At 37.9% G+C, this 19,717-nt stretch overlaps 1 protein-coding gene across 1 annotated transcript in view; it reads left to right on the top strand.

Moving 5' to 3' along the window:
- Positions 1-19,717, top strand: part of ITGA1 (integrin subunit alpha 1) — a 166,337-nt gene that overhangs the window by 100,825 nt on the left and 45,795 nt on the right. Inside the window, exons 9-12 of the mRNA XM_044232119.1 lie at positions 6,177-6,342; positions 10,690-10,763; positions 11,426-11,570; positions 17,275-17,417. Coding sequence (XP_044088054.1) covers positions 6,177-6,342; positions 10,690-10,763; positions 11,426-11,570; positions 17,275-17,417 — 528 coding nt within the window. The remainder of the gene's footprint in view (positions 1-6,176; positions 6,343-10,689; positions 10,764-11,425; positions 11,571-17,274; positions 17,418-19,717) is intronic.

The raw sequence follows: 19,717 nt of genomic DNA, 5'->3' as shown, positions 1-19,717 counted from the left end.
CCAGAGAGTCTATGGCTAGTCTTTTCAGTGTGCAAAAGTGTATGCCCAGTTTATCCCAGACAACTGGATATCAGAAGTTCTATCATTTGTTCAGCTTCCTCCCAAAGAATATAGTCTGGCTTTCCAGGTACCACTGTAGCAGGCAATGATCTGAATAAACCATCAGCAGCATTGACAACATTAAAAAAAAAATTCACTGGAAAGCAGATACCGTGCCTATCAATGAATGACTTAATTTTAAGTGAAGCTTATATCACTTTTACAGGGTATCTGGCTACATATACAGTATTTTTTGTCCTTAAGTCACTGTGTTCCCTTGATTGGATCCCTAGTTGATAATTCATACTTTGCCTCCCATCTGGTCAAAAAGCATTCTCATAATTGCATTGATTTTCCTAGAGAATCATAATATCCTGGCTTCTTTTCCTGTTTTAATCAATGAATTATTGTTACATTGCTCTTCAATATTTTATAAATAATGTATAGGAAAATTTCACTTCAGCAAGAATTGTTGTTTTCCCAATACATGTTTCTTTTCCCTAGTGAAACTTGTATTTTTTAGTTTGTGTCAAACTAGGAAATAAGACAGTTATTTTATTTCCTCTCCTTGTGTATTCACACAGAAAGGTTTTAGGCATTTCTGAAGCTACATTCATGCTTCACATGGATCAAATATACCTGGGGGTCTGCTCCTATTATCACCTAGGCTGTTCTTCCTACTCAATTTTTTTTTAACTTACCATTTGATCCTGAACACCACAAAAGTGTGTTTTGGGGAGAGGATACCCCAAAATAATTGACTGTTGAAAATTTAAGCACTCTATGATAAGACAAACATGACCCATTAAACTCTCAGATTTGGTGAGGGTCCTAAACTGGTATGTATTCTACATGGTCTGTATTCTGTTACCTGAGGATACTAGACATTGCCAGCAGGAAACTGTTTTGTATTCATATTCTATTCATAGATGATAATGGCTGGGATTATAATGACTCTGAAATGTGATCATTTACAGCATTCACATGAAAATAAGAGAAGTTAGAAAGTACTTTAGCATTTCATTCATTTGCACACAAAAGACACAGTAGTACATGTAAATGTATTACACACTTTACATTTGACACATCTGCCTCAAGGGAACTTCAATTCTGAATGTCTACCTGAGGTAAATATTAACAGAATACCAAATGCCAGGGCTTGACATATTTGTACAAAATGAAACAGAAGTGATTTATAAGTATTATTTTGTATTCTTCTCATTCATAGAAAATAATGTTTCTGCAAACACTGGATCGTTGGGTGAAGGATCAAAATACATTTCCGTTTTCATTTCTTATTCTGTAATACAAAATAGTTCAAACTGGATGCAAGTCACACTACTTCCTAGGAGTATTTTCCTCTTATATCTCCTTCAAAATACATACTCTCATGCTCCATTTATGTTTTATTATTTAAGAATGTCACTTGGGCATTTTCCCCATTGAACTTTATCCAAGTTCACATGGAGCACTAAGTGTCTGATAACATTTACATCAAAATTAAGAATCTCAACCATGCATGGTCCAAACATCTTTACAATTTTTATGTGTATTTTCAAATGTGTCACTTCATAAGTGAAATGGAAGTTTACTTGTCAATGTGACAGTGAATCTAGAATATGTTCAACAGGGACTAAGGGGGAAAGATGGTGACTTTCCAGCCCAGTACGTCAAAAACTTCTAAGATAAATTAAGTAAAACAATGGGGACACAGAGAGCTTCACATGATATCGAATTTGTATGAATCTAAAAGAAATCCATGCATAGCAAAGCTGCTGACAAAAGAGGAACCTAACAGTATGTGAGAATACCGGGTGTTGAGTGAGGTGTTGGGCAAGAACCCAGTGATCCTGAAATGGACACATAGGTGTGATGGAGGCTCTGGAGGCTGGAGACTGTTTCCTGCCTTTTCCGTGCTTTCCCTGGGGCATGTCCATCTAGATGTGAGGAAATACTCAACTATAAGGCAACCATCTTAATTGTTTTTAAGTATAAGAGAGAATTTGTTCAATGTAATAAGAGCAAGTGGACCTTGAGTTTTCACTCCCTTATCTGGACAATTCTCTACGTTCATTTCCATTAACTCTCTTCCACCATCAAGTAGCTAAAGTGGGAAAAGCACCAGTGGTCTCCGTTCAAATATAACCATTTCTGATGGTTGTCATTTGCTTTTTAGCCAAGTAGAAAGGGTCTGAGTTTTTGTGTTTTGGTGCAATTTTTCAGACTGCTGACCTTGACCTTTCTACCTAAACCTGGACAAGTAGTATAGAGTTAGGTTCAAAATCAAAAGTTACCCAAATAGTGTACTGATTTCCTTAGAGACAGCTCCAGTTTTCCTAAATTGCCCAGTTTTTCAAAGTAGCACAAAGTTCTTCACATTGTGCCTCATGAACACATTATACAGGTAGATGTGGAACTAAAGAACCGACAAGGGCCTCAGTGAAGACCTGTGTGTGCTGATAGGTGGTATTGCTTGAGACTCCTCTCAGTTATTCCGTGGGAATGGGGTGAGGGTGTGAGTCAAGCCAGGGGGAGAAACCAGGAATAAATCCCCAGCACCTTCTCACTAAGGTCAACTCCAGAGCTACTATCTGAATTCCGGCCTTACTACCTGGCACACAACTCTTGTGCTCACATTAACATTTAGGGTACATTTTAATGATTCAGTTACGAATCTAAACCCTCATACATTTTATGATTCAAAAAAACAAGTATGTGGTAGATCATAAATAGCAACACCTAAAACAGTAATTTTAGCTTTTTTCTAACTGTAAGTGAAAAGTTGTATCCTTCTTAATAAAAATACCAGTTTTTTTTCTTTTTTTAAGATTTTTATTTATTTATTTGACAGAGAGAGATCACAAGTAGGCAGAGAGGCAGGCAGAGAGAGAGAGAGAGGAGGAAGCAGGCTCCCTGCTGAGCAGAGAGCCCGATGCGGGACTCGATCTCAGGACCCTGAGATCATGACCTGAGCCGAAGGCAGCGGCTTAACCCACTGAGCCACCCAGGCGCCCCTAAAAATACCAGTTTTTAAATCTACCACTTTGAATCTGACATTTATCCATGCAGATGCCTAGAACAAGCAGCTTAAGGACAGTGGCAGGTCGGGGGGGAAATGGGTACTCAGAGGAGAGAGGCAGGTGTCTATGGGAGGGGGACCCAGTCAGAACCAGGACTGACTGGTTCCTCCACCTGTGCCAGCCCCACCTTTTGTCCAGGATCCACCCAGTCCATAATGCTGAACTGTGTTTGGGGACTACTGCAGGTCTGTGTTGCAGTGGGACTTTGAAGGCACCCTAGAGTCTCAGTTTAACGATGCTAGACAAATCTATGTCATGATTTAAAAATGGAAAGTGAAGCTAGAAATTTCCAGTAGCTTCATGGTCGCTGGAGGTCATGACTTTTCTTGTCCCCAAGGAGTAGAATATTCTAAAAATAAGCAATAGTACAAAGTTGAAGATCTTATCTTTGTTTTTTGGATTCCAGGAGCACAGAATTGAATTAATCATGATCCTTGGTTTAGGAGACCTCATCATTTGTGAAAGCATGGCCCACTTTATAGGTTTCCATGTTTATTATTATACCTGTATACATATTTTAAGTATCCAGTATAACTGTCTATGGGCCTGACTACATTCACCGCCTGGCATCCTCTACCTGATAACCATCAGCCCAAATACTATACTCATCTCTTGTTCTGCTTTTCTAATCTCTTGGTATCTATACATAGTTAAAAAAAAATTCTAAGTCTTCCTTTTTTTAACTTTATAAAAAGCGTGTCATATTGCACATAGTATTTTAAGACATTTAAAATTTAATATTGCTAAGATTCATCCTATTATTACAAGCCATCAAAGTTCATTTGTTTTTTTAATTAACACATACAATGAAATGCAGAATTTCAATGTGAAAATTATGTACAAAGTAAACAAATTAATGAGTTTAGATAATTGCATACACCCATGTGACTGATACCTCAATCAAGATACAGAACATTTCTATCACCCCCCAGAAAGTTCCCTATACTTCCATATTTTTAATACTCACTTCTGTAGTAACCACTGGTGTGACTTAGACCGCCACAGCTTAAGTAGCCTATTCTATTTTATGTAAATGAAATCATATAGTATATACTCTTTTGTGTTTAACTTTTCACCCAACATAATGATTGCCCTTGATATATTGTGCATCAGTCATTCTTTTTTTTTTTTTTTAAAGATTTTATTTATTTATTTGAGAGAGAGAGACAGTGAGAGAGAGCATGAGCGAGGAGAAGGTCAGAGAGCGAAGCAGACTCCCCATGGAGCTGGGAGCCTGATGTGGGACTCGATCCCGGGACTCCAGGATCACGCCCTGAGCCGAAGGCAGTCATCCAACCAACTGAGCCACCCAGGCGTCCCTCATTCATTTTTTTAATATACATTGTATTAATCTACCACAATTTGTCCCATACTTTATATGGACATTTGGTTTGTTTCCAATTTGGGTGCATCTACCCAATGGAACCCTACTAGCAATAAAAAAAAACCTGAACTTCTTATACATGGGACAACATGAATGATTCTCAGAAGCATTCTGCAAATAAAAGGAGTCAGGCACAAAAGGCTACATGCTATATGAATTCATAAATATAACATTCTGGAAAAAGCAAAGCCTTAAGGACAGAAAATATATTGAGGTTTGTAAGAGTTAGGGGTTGGAAGAGATTGACTACAAAGGGGCAAGAGGGGACACTGATAGAAATGTTCTACATCTTGGGGTGCCTGGGTGGCTCAGTGGGTTAAGGCCTCTGCCTTCAGTTCAGGTCAGGGTCTCAGGGTCCTGGGATCGAGCCCCGCATCGGGCTCTCTGCTCAGCGGGGAGCCTGCTTCCTCCTCTCTCTCTGCCTGCCTCTCTACCTACTTGTGATCTCTCTCTCTGTCAAATAAATAAACAAAATCTTTAAAAAAAAAAAAAAGAAAAAGAAAAATGTTCTACATCTTGAAGTGGTAGTAACACAACGGTGTGGGTTTGCCAAAACTCAGAATTATATAACTAAAAAGGGTGAATTTTACTGTATATAAGTTATATTTCAGTAAACCTTACTTAAAAAATAAAATAGGTGTTTGAGAAAACCTGCTAAGACATCTAAATAATTACAGTGAACTATAACAGATAACTCCTGCCTTTCTTCTCTATAAAAAAGGGTGGGGGGTGTGGAGGGGTGTCCCTGTCTTGAGCATTTGGTTTCAAACAGGAATCTCCTGATTGTTTATTTTCTAGATTGCCAAGTTAGATTACTATCTATTTTATCATCTGTTTAAAAAATATATGTGTGGGACTGCCTCTCGGTAAGATTATCAGGAAGAACTGCCTCTTCAAGATCAAGTAACTCACTTGCTAATTGATTTTGCCAGCTAATGGCGGAGGCATGGGCTGGAATAATACCAGCGACATTCAGAAACCGTAACTTACTTTTGAATTGTCAGACTTTAAAGATAGAGCTGTTCCTAGAGGGTATCATGCTTAGTGAAATAAGTCAATCAGAGAAAGACAACTATCATATGATCTCCCTGATATGAGGAAGTGGAGATGCAACGTGGGGGTTTTGAGGTGTAGGAAAAGAATAAATGAAACAAGATGGGATCGGGAGGGAGAGAAACCATAAGAGACTCTTAATCTCACAAGACAAACTGAGGGTTGCTGGGGGGAGGGGTGTCGGGAAAGGGTTCTGGGGTTATGGACATTGGGGAAGGTGTGTGCAATGGTGCGTGCTGTGAAGTGTGTAAACCTGGCGATTCACAGACCTGTACCCCTGGGGCTAATAACACATTATATGTTTATAAAAAAATTTTTTTTAATTACATTTAAAAAAAAAGATAGAGCTTTTCCTAAACAGGGACACAGAAATGCAAGAGAAGAACTTCCACAAACATACAAGATTGCCCTTTATATTTTCCTACATGAATTATAGTATATAACAATTAATATTAAGGAATCTACATATCCTGAAGATTGTTCTTCCAGGAATGTGGAAGTACATAAAAACCGCATTACATTAACATAAACACGCTCTCTTGTTTATTGAAAAAATGCTTGGGATCCTTATTTAACACATAGAATTTAAAATACATTCTTGCCATTTTGTCGTGTCTTAGATTCTTGGGAGCTATAACAGAGGAAATTTAAGCACTGAAAAATTTGTGGAAGAAATCAAATCAATTGCAAGTGAACCCACCGAGAAGCATTTCTTCAACGTCTCTGATGAACTGGCTCTAGTTACCATTGTGGAAGCTCTGGGAGAAAGAATATTTGCCTTGGAAGGTATGACTAGTTCTTATAATCCTACATGTTCTCTCTACAGTGTAAACTCAGTGTAATGGGGTTTTAGTATTTATTCCTACTACTATATGGCTCATGCACTATTCCAGCCAGCATGGAATAGTGCCTTTTATGTAAATCTTTCCCTGAGATGGTATCTCACATGGCACCGTGTCTGTCGGCAGCTCTCTTTGTAAGGGTGTGCGGGCTGAAGGAAGGCAATGGTCAGTGTAGATTCACCAGAACAAAAATGTGCCTACATGTGTTAGTCCTTTTCTGGGACACAGGTTTAGAAAATGGAGGCACTAGCTCAAGTTTTCTTTTTTCATATGTTTGTGTTATTCTGGGCTTCTGTGGAACTGTTTCTTGTTTGCAGTAACTTCGTTGTTCATTTATTTTCTCCTGTTTTGCTTCTTGCCTACTTTAAAGGTCTTTATGGAACTCTCTCTCAACTCCCACAACAGTAAAACATTGCTTCACTATATTTGTCTAAGTCATAATTCTTTTTTATAGATTTTCTTTCTTTGATTTTGCAATGACGATTGGCTACTGAGGATAGTGAGTCATGGCATTCCTTCCTCTGCCTTTGGTAGATGTCAAGTAACAAATTACTTTGAAACTAGCCCTTGCCTGACAAAAAAAAATAAGTCTGGAATTGTTATGCCGGGAAAACTGGAAAAAAAAAAGCCTCTTTTTCATATTCTCTGATAAGTGGAGACTAAAAGAACATACTTCTTTCCCTTTTTCCAGAGAATTCTACTCTTATGCCTCATCCGAATTCAATGGACCCTGTCCTTGTGAGGACACATGGAACTACTGTTGTTTTCATCTTAAACACAGATATTCAAAACCACATTGTCAGTCATCCTGATATGACCTGATAATGGGGAACAGAAAGATAAAATGAGAAAGACATAAGTAAAACAAGGTAGACCAATTTGATTGAGCATCAAATGACCAGGAAAATGCAAAAAAACTGACCAATGACAGAATATTAAAATGTATAGAAAGGAAAGAGTCACAAGTCTTAGTGTATTTATTATCATGGGTCACTAAAGGGGAGTAAAGTAGGCCACCCCAAACTATGTCACTTTAACACGTAGATTATTTTGAGCTGAAGGTAATCAAGACCCAGTGGACTCAGGAAAAACTTTAACCTCTTCCTTAACTACCTAAAAGAATTACACAAGTGCCCTGGCTTAGAAAAAGAGCTATAACCAAGGACAACTTTTTGCTTGGAAAGACCTATCTGCGTGGCAGGGCAAACTTCTAATTACTAAACATCTGTGCTTCTTATGTCCTGTGAACTGCCCTCCTCCCTTTGAGGTCCCCTGGTACCCATCCCAGTCCTTGGGTCAGGAGGGCATATAAGAGTCAATTGACCCCACTTACCCTTCCATCTCATATTTTGGGGGGCCCCATATGAAAATAAATTTATTTTTGTTCGCCTAGTCTGTTTTAGGTCAAGTTAATTATTAAACCAGCCAAGGAACCTGGAATGGAGGAAGGGAAAATTTTTCCACTTCTGCATGATCTAGTGCACATACATATAAGTAGAAAAATAAAACGGAATTTCACAAAATCACTCTTATTATGTACAAAGCACTCTGATAGTTTCTCATTTTCATTCTCTCTTCTCTTTCAATTAAAAAAATGCTGGTGATGACTGCCCTGCTCATTTCATGACTGGAACATGACCCATAAGTGACAGATTTGGTTTAGATTTGATGAGCAGCTACAGCCCATGCAGATTTCATTTCTCTGCTTCCCTTTTGCCCTGTCTGCTTTTCTCCTGTACCCTTGGAAACAGAGCACTTGAATTACTTATCCATCTGAAGTCACAGCTGCTTTTAAATTACTTGGCTGTCCTGCATTCTTTGCACAAGTCACTTTTAAGTGGCTTTGGTCTCACAGTAGCTATCCCAGTGTCATTTACTAATAGGCCAGACCATAAGCTTTGATGGTCTCAGGGACATATACAAAGTTTTCCAAATCATTGTGTACTTTTTATTTTTAATAGTATGATCTGATAAGTCAATAATATCATACATGATAGGAAAGAAACAGTCCCTAAAGACTATTTAAATGAAAATGATTGTTACATTAGATAGTTAAACATAATACAGTTTCAATTTTAAACCTTATCTTAAGTAAGCAAATAAATATAACCTTATAGAACTTGTAGAAATGAAGCCTACATCAGCAGTTGTGGGAAGAGGAGCCCAATTTGCCTTAAATTACATTTTTGTGTTGCTTCTAAACTAACCACACCATGAGTTAAAGATTACATGTTGGAATGCCCGGAAGCTGTAAGAAGTCTGTATATTTAGAAGCAAAATTATTTTTTAAATGCCCTCAGATTAAAATATCTCCCACATCTTTACTGCTGCACTTTCAGGCCTAACCAAATGCAGTGTTTTGACTAGCCTGTTTCGGATTTTCTTCATAATGACAGCAGAAAGGATTTCAGTTCCTTGTTACTTGAGAAGCGTCCACTTCCTATCAGCGTTTATCTTTAGGTGGTAAATAGCAGGGATTATGAAATTCCTGCTTGCCACAGACAGCGCCACCTAGTGATGAGAACAGGCCACCAACCTGACCAATCAAAATCAGAAAATGGTCTGTCTCCCTTTCCCAGCAAATGTTGGGGAAATTGCTGAAATTCCTAAGCACATGCTGAGCAGTGGGGAGAGTGGTTATCTCAGTACTCATGAACAATCCTGGGAGGAGTTGACAACAAGAAGTTCAGAGATGTGCGAGGTGCTATTACCATGAGGACAGTGCCGCAGGCAAAACGTCACACAGCTCCCTTCTCTCTGTTCTCAGCTGTAAGCAGAACAGCGTCAGGAGGAGGTACTGGAAATATGCAGGGGTTTGCTGCTGCTCTCTTGCAGTTGGCCTTGCAAGATAAATAAAAAGACACCATAAAGGGCGCCTGGGTGGCTCAGTGAGTTAAGCCGCTGCCTTCGGCTCAGGTCATGGTCTCAGGGTCCTGGGATCGAGTCCCGCATCGGGCTCTCTGCTCAGCGAGGAGCCTGCTTCCTTCTCTCTCTCTCTCTGCCTGCCTCTCTGTCTACTTGTGATCTCTGTCTGTCAAATAAACAAATAAAATCTTAAAAAAAAAAAAAAGACACCATAAAGCATTATGGATTTAAAAACTTAAAATGCCCTTCAGTCATTTAAATTAGAGGATAATTCATATGTGAAATTAAAACGACACATTTGAATTCTAGATTGATATCCCCATTTAAGCCTAGTCCTTAAAAAAGTCAATCACTGATGTATTTGTTAACAGATTTATGACAGCAGATAGCAAGTAAATAAGTTTGATTTCACAAATTTAATTGTTCTCATGCCTCAGTGAAAAGGCAGACTGGCTGTTACAATTATGCACTATTTTTAACTTATTTGCAAAGCCAAATAAATCAGTAACTCCCTACTAAAAGTAAATGAAACAACATTCCCGCAATCCCCTTAGGAGGTTGTGGCTTTGGGTTGGTGAATATTTTGAGAGTAGCACATTTTCCATGGAATGCTCTGATTATCTCTGTATCTCAATAAAGAGCCTAAAAATGGGTATAGAATCTTGCCCATAGAAATCCTCATTAAAAACTTTTCAGATTCAGGGAGCTCTTAGAAAGCTAAAAAGATCTAATGCTTGCTACTGAACCTCATACAGACCATTGACTAAAAAAAAAAAAAAAAAAATGGGTACAGACTCTTAAAAAAAATACACGATTGTACAGCATGCAGCCTAAAGCTCATCAAAAAGTTCCTCCCAATTTGTGAGTGATATGTACCACCAGAATTTAGAGCAAATACAAACCCAAAACTCTTTACCCTTTATCAAATAATGGAATTTTAAGAGGATTTGTTGCTGGAAATACAGGTGGGGATGGTAGAGTCAAGAGACCTCTTTAGATATGTGAATAAAATTATTTCAGCCCTGTAACATAGCAGATGAGTTTAGCCTAATGTCCGAGCAGGATCCTCTTAGTGTGAGGGACGGACAGAGGTTTCCAACTTCAGTACTTTCACCTTTAACCCCCTGAGTCCAAAGTGCCTTATCATCCCCAGGCATCCACAGTGTAAGAACAGAAGCATGAATGGATTTTTCTCAACTTCTCCAGCAAGGGTGGGGAAGCCATTGGTCAAGAATTTAGACATGGCCCTTCTGCTAACCTCTGTCCTCCACCCAGCCCTACCTAGGAATTTTGGGTTGAGAAATGTGTGGCTGAACATACCCAGAAGATGTTGGAAGTTCTGGTTGGTAAAGAGCCCAGATTGTAATTGCCCTCTGTCTTCTTCAAATCAACACTGTACTAACAGGTGTTTATCTTTCTGTTATAGCCACAGCTGACCAGTCAGCAGCTTCATTTGAAATGGAAATGTCTCAGACTGGCTTCAGTGCTCATTATTCACAGGTACATTGACCACTCGGTAGAAAACAAAGTTTGTTTGTTTGTTTGTTTTTTAAGGTTTCCACTTCCAAAAGCAGAGCCCAGGCATCAGCGTTATAAGTGCAACTAGTAGTTCATGGCTTGAACAGTTATTCCCACCGTGATGATGTTCCTAATCCAAATAGGAAAATGACATTTCACAAACTTACTAGGAAAACAAGTTATTTCACACAGTTCATTACACTGTACTAATAATTTTGAATAAAACATTTTGACGTCTGCCTTATGTAAATATCCATCTGGCTAAAAAAATAGTTGCTAATGATATGGAATATATCTTTTTCTCAGTTTCAGTGTATTCAAAGATCTTACTAAAACTCCATGATCAAGACCTAGGGTTCTTGGCACCTAGAATTAAGCAGACAGGCAAGATCAGGAAATATATCATTTGTGGTTGATGAAAGAAAAATGCATCAGAGTCCATGCAAAGGAATATTGACATTTCGGTGGGCAAATTGTACTGTATAACTTAGGGCAAGTTACTTACTCTGTTAAGTTACTATTGTATTATTATGAAAATTATGAGTTAATTATGTAAAGCACTTTGACTGGAACCTATCTCATTGGTAATGCTGTGTTCTTACTATTTTGTTAAATATCATTTGTCTTCTCTATTTGGATATAAGGACTGGGTCATGCTTGGAGCAGTAGGAGCCTATGACTGGAATGGAACAGTCGTCATGCAGAAAGCTAATCAAATCATAATCCCCCAAAATACGACCTTTAACGTTGAGTCTACCAAAAAGAATGAGCCTCTTGCTTCTTATTTAGGTAAAGTTTGGATGTAATCAATAGAAAATTATTATGTTTTATTTTTGGTTTTGTTTTTATTTTATTTTTAGCATTATTTGCTTATATTTATATAGGCTTACTTATAATCGCATAAGACATATCACTTCAAGATTTAGACATTTTATAGGACTCATGAAAGTTCCAAAGCAGCCTTAGTTTCTGAGCAGTGATCAGAATAATAGAACATGGAGGTCATGCTCTCTAAGAAACTCTCTCTAGTACAGAAATGATTTAGGCTGATATGTGTTCTTTTTGAGGTCTCCCTGTGTGTCTGGTATTCTCATTAATGTCAAGAAGAGCTTTGCACTTGGTGGATAAGAAATTACGATAAAAAAGAGAAACCTTGATTCAGCTAATAGCCTGAAGATCAGACTCCTGTTTTCTCTGATATATCCTATATTATTGGTTTCTTTCTAAAGGTACTCATTTTGGGGGAAAAATGTTAATTTGTCTTGATATATAGCTTCTTCTTTAATAGTTCTATTAAGTCAGACAAATGTTGAGATGTAATACCATCTTGTTTTTTAAGGACATGTCTGGAATAAGGAGGCATATGTCTGGTATCACCTTGTTCTAGATCTGTACCGAGCTGTCTAGGAGATACCAGGGAACTAGTCTATCACTAAATGATCTCAGTAAACCATTAGGAGGGACTAGGATGAAAAAAATCCTCAGGGTATGATTTCCCAACTCATTACTCATTCAACAAATATTTGACCGGTACCTATTTTGCCCCAGGCATTGTTCTCAGTGCTGGGGGTTCAGTGGTAAAAAAAACAAATACAATTCACTGTTCGTATTTTACTATGTTAGCATTCCTCTCTGGGATCTTTCTGTCCTGGAGGCAACTCTTTTTCTCTCTCTATTCCAGTTTCTTTCTATTTTACAAGGATGGGGTCTTTACTGGTAGGTCCATACATCTCCTTATTCAAGGACACATCTTAAAACTGTAGAGGCAGGGGCGCCTGGGTGGCTCAGTGGGTTAAAGCCTCTGCCTTCGGCTCAGGTCATGATCCCAGGGTCCTGGGACCGAGCCCTGCATCGGGCTCTCTGCTCAGTGGGGAGCCTGCTTCCTCTCTCTCTCTCTGCCTGCTTCTCGGCCTACTTGTGTTCTCTGTCTGTCAAATAAATAAATAAAATCATTAAAAAAAAAAAAACCTGTAGAGGCAACAAGACTTAAGAAAAAATGAAAGGCCTGAGGGTTTAAAATGGTTAAAAATATGGCAGTAAGCAGCAAATATAATGTGAGTGCTCAAACCCCTTAACACATGTTGAACTGCATTCATGAAAGTCTAGTTTATTTCTCATAGAAGTCCTATTCCATTCTGCCCTGGTCAGACATTACACATTACAAAAGAAAATACCAAGCTAGGTCGTGCTGATAAAAGATTATCTAAAGGATACCGACCTAGAGACAATTCCTTTCTGTCCTTCCCCACCCCCTACAAAATTTGAAGAAGTTGATGGTTAGAAACACTGTACACTGCATATTTTTTTAAATATTTGGAGGATTGTGCTATAACATACAGAGGTTAGACTCAATATTCATATACATAAAATCTTAGCATATGGTAAACATCCAACTTTCCAAATTAAGATATTAAGAAAATAGAAAAATGAGGTCGCAGCTCCCTATGACAGATCTGAACTAGAATCTAGGTCCCTTGATTCTTATTCCAGTGCTCATTTCAAATTTAAAACATTTACAAAATTAAAGATATGGTATGAAGTCCACAGAAATGTGTGTGACATCTTAAGATGTTCACACATTGGTGCACCTGGGTGGTTCAGTCATTAAAGCGTCTGCCTTCATCTGAGCTTCACATTGGGCTCCCTGCTCAGCAGAGAACCTGCTTCTCTCTCTCCAGCTCCCCCGTGCTGTGTTTCCTCTCTCTGTATCAAATAAATAAATAAAATCTTAAAAAAAAAAAAAAAGAAGAAGAAGAAGAGGAAGAAGAAGAAGAAGTTCATACGTTCTGGGGCGACTGGGTGGCTCCATTGGTTAAGCATCTGACTCTTGGTTTCAACTCAGATCATGATCTCACAGTTCTGGGAAGTCCGCTTCAGATTCTCCCTCCCATTCCCCTCTTGCCCCTCCTGGCTCTCTCTAAAATAAATAAACTCTTTTAAAAAAGCTCACACATTTTGAGGCGCCTGGGTGGCTCAGTCGGTTAAGCGTCTGCCTTCGGCTCCGGTCATGACCCCAGAGTCCTGGGATCCAGCCCTCTCAGCAGGGAGCCTGCTTTCCCTTCCCTCTCTCTGCCTCTCTGCTACTTGTGATCTCTGTCTCTCTCTGTCAAATAAATAAATAAAATCTTAAAAAAATAATAAAATAAAAAAGCTCACACATTTTAATAATATTATAGTTTCTTTGATATTCTGAATTATTGTTATGTGATAAAATTCCTTAAAACCAAATAGTCTTAAGAGTCCTAAATCTATTATTCCCTGAAAGCTTAGATTCAAGTTTGCTTAAAGCAAGCTTAGAGAATTCAAGACTTAAAGATATCACTGTGAGCAAGAAAAAAAACTAAGAGAACCTTCATTTGCAACCACAGTATTTATGACATATGATTCCTTTCTGCCCAGAAAAGGAAATTTTGGGGTATGTTGTCCACAATGTGCTTAGATGATTTTATATTTTAGAAACTATTTCATTAGCTTAATCACAAGTTAACACATTAAGATATTTTGCCAACATAAAGTTTAAGATAATAAGATTTCTTTTAAAATAGAAAAGCACCCAGAAAGGGGACAGGGAAGAAAAGTAGCTTTGTACCCCAAATATTATTCTAATTCTGAAATGGAGCTTTCAAAATGTCTGCTTGGGTGGGTTACAAATTAAGAAGAGTCTGAATGTGTTAGTCTGAAATCTGTGTGGATTGCAAGTTGTTAGGCTGTGGAAAATCTTACAGAGGAAACAAAGTGATGGGTAGATGCTCTATTACAAAAAGAAAAAAAAAGAGAACAAAACAAAACAAAAAAACCCCTCAAACTCATCAATAATAACCAGAAAAAAGTAGGAACAGAAACTGTTGAACCTCTCAGGGTGTAGTCACTCACTTAACAACCCAGGAACTGCCTTAGGCCAATATGCAATTAGCAAGTGATTTTGATGGTGAGAACACCACCAAATCTCATTCCCTGCCTCCTCCACCCACTCACGGTCTGCCCCTTTCTAATCATGCCAGACAAATTCAAGAGAAAAAGTAAAGATATGAGGCAAATGCACGAAATCAAAGCAGAACTGTACCTGTTTCCCATTACCTCACCAGCTCCGAGCACTTGTCCCAAGGAGTGAATTATGAGAGCTGACAGGATCTATTTCTTTATAGATCCATGCAGCAGGCTGTGCTATGAATTTTCCTTTCTCTTCAATTTTGTACTTTTTCCTTCTTCATAAAGCAACATTAAACTTAGATGTTTGTAATTATTTTCCTTTCAAGAAAATTAAACTTCACATAGCCTTCTTTCTCTCTCCCTCCTTGTCTTTAGACACCTGAGCGTCCATCAGTAGCCACCTAACCAGTAGATACTGTCCTTGTGTAGACTTCAGTTAATAGATGTACCTATCAAGTGCAAATTATCAAACTTAATTAACCAAATAGTCACACAACCCCAAGCCTCAAACAGAATTTTTAACTTTTTCTTAAAGGTTCATTTATCAGTTGGCATTTATAGCTCTGTAAATGAAAAAATATGAAATAAACATGAAATAAAACAGCTTCTGTTGTGCACATTCTTCTTTTCTATTTTATTTATGTATAAACATGACCTTAAAGTTGTTATTTTTAAGCAATATTGTGGTTAGTAATGTAAGTACTTGTTTAGTAACATTTCTTTAAAAAAGAATGGTTTACAATTTATTATGTATAATTTTTTAGGAGCTCAAAGAAAGATAAAGAAATGAGAATGTAAGAAAAATATTCATGAAGGAAAAATGCCTGAGGAATGTGTTCCTTTAGTAATTGTGAGATTAAACATGTTTTAGTATAAAAAACCTCTGTTTCTTTACAAAAATGTCATAAGAAAGTGAAACTATTATCCTACAGTAAAACACTTGGAAAATAAATGTTCCATATAATCCTTTTCTTAGTAAGAAATACTGTTCTGTGGAATTTGGAAAAATAATCTGCCCTCTGCTCCTCTGCTGTTGGGCAGATTTGGTTATTAGAACATTTCTTCCTTCTGTAGAGTTGAAATGTGCATAGGGTAATTTTTATTATTGATTTAGCTCTGTTCTCTATAGACACAAAGAATAAATTTAATTCTTCACTCAAAAATTAATAATAATCTGCCTCAAAGACACACAAAAAAATGAAAGCCCAGTTAAAAAGAAAAATGTCAAATCTCACTTTTTAAATTTAAATTCCAGTTAGTTAACAGTGTAATATTAGTTTCAGGTGTACAATATAGTGATTGAGCATTTCCATACATCACAGGAGGTGCATGCCTTAATCCCCATCACCTATTTCAACCATCCCCCCCATCCACCTCCTTTTAACCAAACAAATGCAAATTGAAATCACAACAAAGTATTATTGTTAGATTATGTTCAACATCTATTAGAACATTCACAAATTTAAATAATAGTATTGAGACCTAAGGTTTGGTGGGGAGTTGATAAAACTAGTCTGTACTTTGGCTGTTCATGGAATAAATTAGTGCAAATGTTCTGGAAAAAAAATTTGCCAGACACTGAAAGAATTGAAAATTTGATCCAGTAATCTATTCCTTGAAATCCAAAAGAAAAAAACTAAATGTTAAGGATGCTTTACATCCTGAAGCATAATATCAAAAAATTAAAAACCACCTAAAAATTCTACCATTTCCTACTAGGTAGGAGTGGTCTTGTGGTAGAAAGGTAATCCCTTGATACCTTAACTCAGAGAAATAAACATCAATTACTTAAAATTACTACTTAAAAATCTGCCTCCTTTGTAACCTCCATGTAACCACAGCAGGGTTACATGGGTGGCTCAGTCGGTTAAATATCTCACTCTTGATTTCAGCTCAGGTCATGATCTCAGAGTCCTGAGATAGAGCCTTGCCTAAGGTTCTGCAAAGGCCATGGAGCCCACTTAAGATTCTCTCCTTCTCCCTCTGCTTCTTTCTCCACCTCCCTCGTGCGCTCGTGCATACACACACTCTCTTTAAAAAACAAATAAATAACAAGAAATGAAAATTTACAGCAGCAACACAGAAAAGGCTTACATTTGCTATGATTCCAAATGCATAAAATTACTAATTTTATAAAATAAATAATACATGAAATAATAAAATAAAATTAATAATTATAATTATTAGGTTCTATAAAATATGTCCAGGTAGAGTACAACTGATTTATTACAAAGTAGTGAATTGGGATTATGAGGGATTTTTTTGTGGGTTTTTTTTTTCTTCTTCTGTCATCATTGCTATATCATTTGTGCCTTTAAACAATGAAAAACCGAGGTTGGGGGGTGGACAAAGCAGTCACAGTAGATAACCAGAGAGCATGCTAAAAGCTTCTACAGAGACAAACTTCCCTTCAATAAAAAAGAAGTATTTTCAAAAAAAGAGAAATCTATATAAACATATAAAAATGATTCTCCCAGCCATTTAAAGTGGATCTTAATTTATTCTGTGCAGACGTTAAGGGGTCAAACAGTATATCTGATGTCTGGCATCTCTCTTTCGTCAGGTTACACAGTGAACTCCGCAACTGTTTCTGGAGATGTGCTGTACATTGCTGGACAGCCAAGGTACAATCATACGGGCCAGGTTGTCATCTACAGGATGGAAAATGGAGACATCAAGATTCTCCAGACACTCCGTGGAGAACAGGTAAACTTGAAAATTATTGTTTTAATTTAATCCGTGTATACTCTATGTAAATTTAAATTAACCCTCAATTGTCCTAAACTTTAAAAAAGAGAAAGTACTGGGACACCTGGATGGCTCAGTCAGTTGAGCACCCATCTTCGGGTCAGGTCATGGTCCCAGAGTGCTAGGATCCAGGCCCACACCAGGCTCCCTGCTCAGCGGGGAGTCTGCTTCTCCCTCTCCTTCTGCTGCTCCCCCTGGTTGTGCTCTCTCTCTCTCTCTCTATCAAATGAATAAATAAATCTTTAAAAAAGAAAAAATATTTTCATAGTCAACATCAACCTTAAACAGGGCCCAGTGTTAATTAACTTCCTTGCAGAGACTAATATACCTACATCTTTGGCCTCAGGACCTAATCAGTTGCATGGATATGGAGGTAAGATGGATGGATGATGATGTAGATACAGGTGTACAAATATATACATATAAAGAAAAAAATCTGAAACATTAAGAAGCAGGAAAATGCCAATGGTATAGACAGTAAATGCAGAAGGTGGAAAGATTGTTTCAAGCTAGGATTGATGCCAAAATCTTAATACGAGATAAGATTTGTGCTAGTCTAGAAGGAAAGATAGACTGTAGATAGGTAGAAAGAGCAGAAGAGCCAGTTAAAACGATAACTCGGACCCCAGCTGTGTAAGATTTTGAATGGCAAACTAAAGAATTTGGATTTTCTCCTGGAAGTAATGGGAAGTTATGTAAAATAAAAAAATTCTCATTAGGTGATACTGAATAATAAAAGTAGTTTGAGAAATGCATCCAATATGCAAACATAAATATATGTAAATATTTTTTAACTGAAACATCTATGATGTTGGCTAGTATTGCATTGCAGTCATTTGGGCTTCCCTAAATATCCCAGCTCACCAGACTGGCCCCATACCCTCCTCCTATCACCGCCTACTCCACGAGGCAGGGCAGCAGTAGCCTTCCTCCCCTGCAGGTGTACCCACATCTGCCCAGTGCAGAACCGCTTCAGTGAGAGGAGACAGGCACATCAGGCAAGGACAGAGCTGCCCTCTCTTTAATGCCCCACAGGAGCCAGTATCTTTCATAATGACACCAAAGACATAGCTGCCAGGGCTTCTGCTAAGGGCGTGCGGTTGTCAGAGTTCTCCTGGGAAGCCCAACCTATGTTAGCTCCTTCAGGTATCTGTAAATCCCCACAGCCTTACATGCAATGTCCCAACCAGAGATTATTTTTACCACTCTCAATATTGCTTCATAGTATAACTGAACTCCTTTCCCCCACAGATGTCCAGGAGAACAGAGTTAAAGTGAACCAAAAGTAAGAGTCTCCTATATAAAGATTCTCCTATGTATAAAATAATAAAACTTGGTGGAAGGGTTTTGTTAGCCCTTTGCCCACATTCATAATCAGAAAGTGCATCAACCCTCTAAAAAAGGCTAAGGTGAGGAGAGCCCAAAATGATGTATCACCAATAAAAACGGAAAAGGAAGGAGTGTAGTAGACATACATACGGAGGAACTGACAGGGCTGTAAAACGAAGCATTTTGTATGACATTTGGGGTCTGATATCACTCTGTTAATTGTCTACAAGACAGGAAGTGAAAATTTTGTGAAAAATTGCTCGTGAAAGTTAATGATTTAAATTATAAATGATTTAAGTTTTTAAGCCTGGGAATCTGAGAGAAAGGTGGCACCATTATTAGAATGTCAGCAACTCAAGCAGTGTAGATACGTTTTTTTAAATGGTATTTGGTTTTACAATTTCCTGTAACAGTGAGCTCAGATTCAAATCGTTATGGGTGTCAGGAATGTAAAGTAAATAAATAAAGCTACTACACAGAAGACGGCAGGAAGTGGTGGGAACCATGGTCTGGACAGCTCATGAGCCATCTAAACATTTAGCTCCCACTCAGCTCCAGATGGCTATTGTCAGGGGGGAATGAAGCCCCGAGGTTGCTACATCTTACAGTATTTTATTTATGTTTGTAATTAATTCAACTTTAGGGGGGGAAAAAAAAAACCTTTTAAATCCTTTATATCCTATGAGGAGAGGACATTCAAAAGCCAAGCTCTAGCAGTTGCCTGAGTGTCTAGCAATGTCTAAGAATGAAGAACTGGAGCCTTGAGAGGAAGATAGAATGAATTTTGCAATTTTCAGTAATAGAAATGTTTGGAAGGATTGGCCCTCTAGAAAAGAGAATGGGGGGGAAGTGCAGATCTTAGCTTAGGGGACACCAACACCTGGGGCACGGGAGGAGGAAAAGGAACCAGCAAAGATGAAAACAAAGGG

The sequence above is a fragment of the Neovison vison genome, chromosome 1 (assembly GCF_020171115.1).
Source record: "Neovison vison isolate M4711 chromosome 1, ASM_NN_V1, whole genome shotgun sequence".
NCBI lineage: Eukaryota > Metazoa > Chordata > Mammalia > Carnivora > Mustelidae > Neogale > Neogale vison.
The sequence above is the reverse complement of the archived record's forward strand: the minus strand, read 5'-3'. Positions and strand labels throughout refer to the sequence as shown.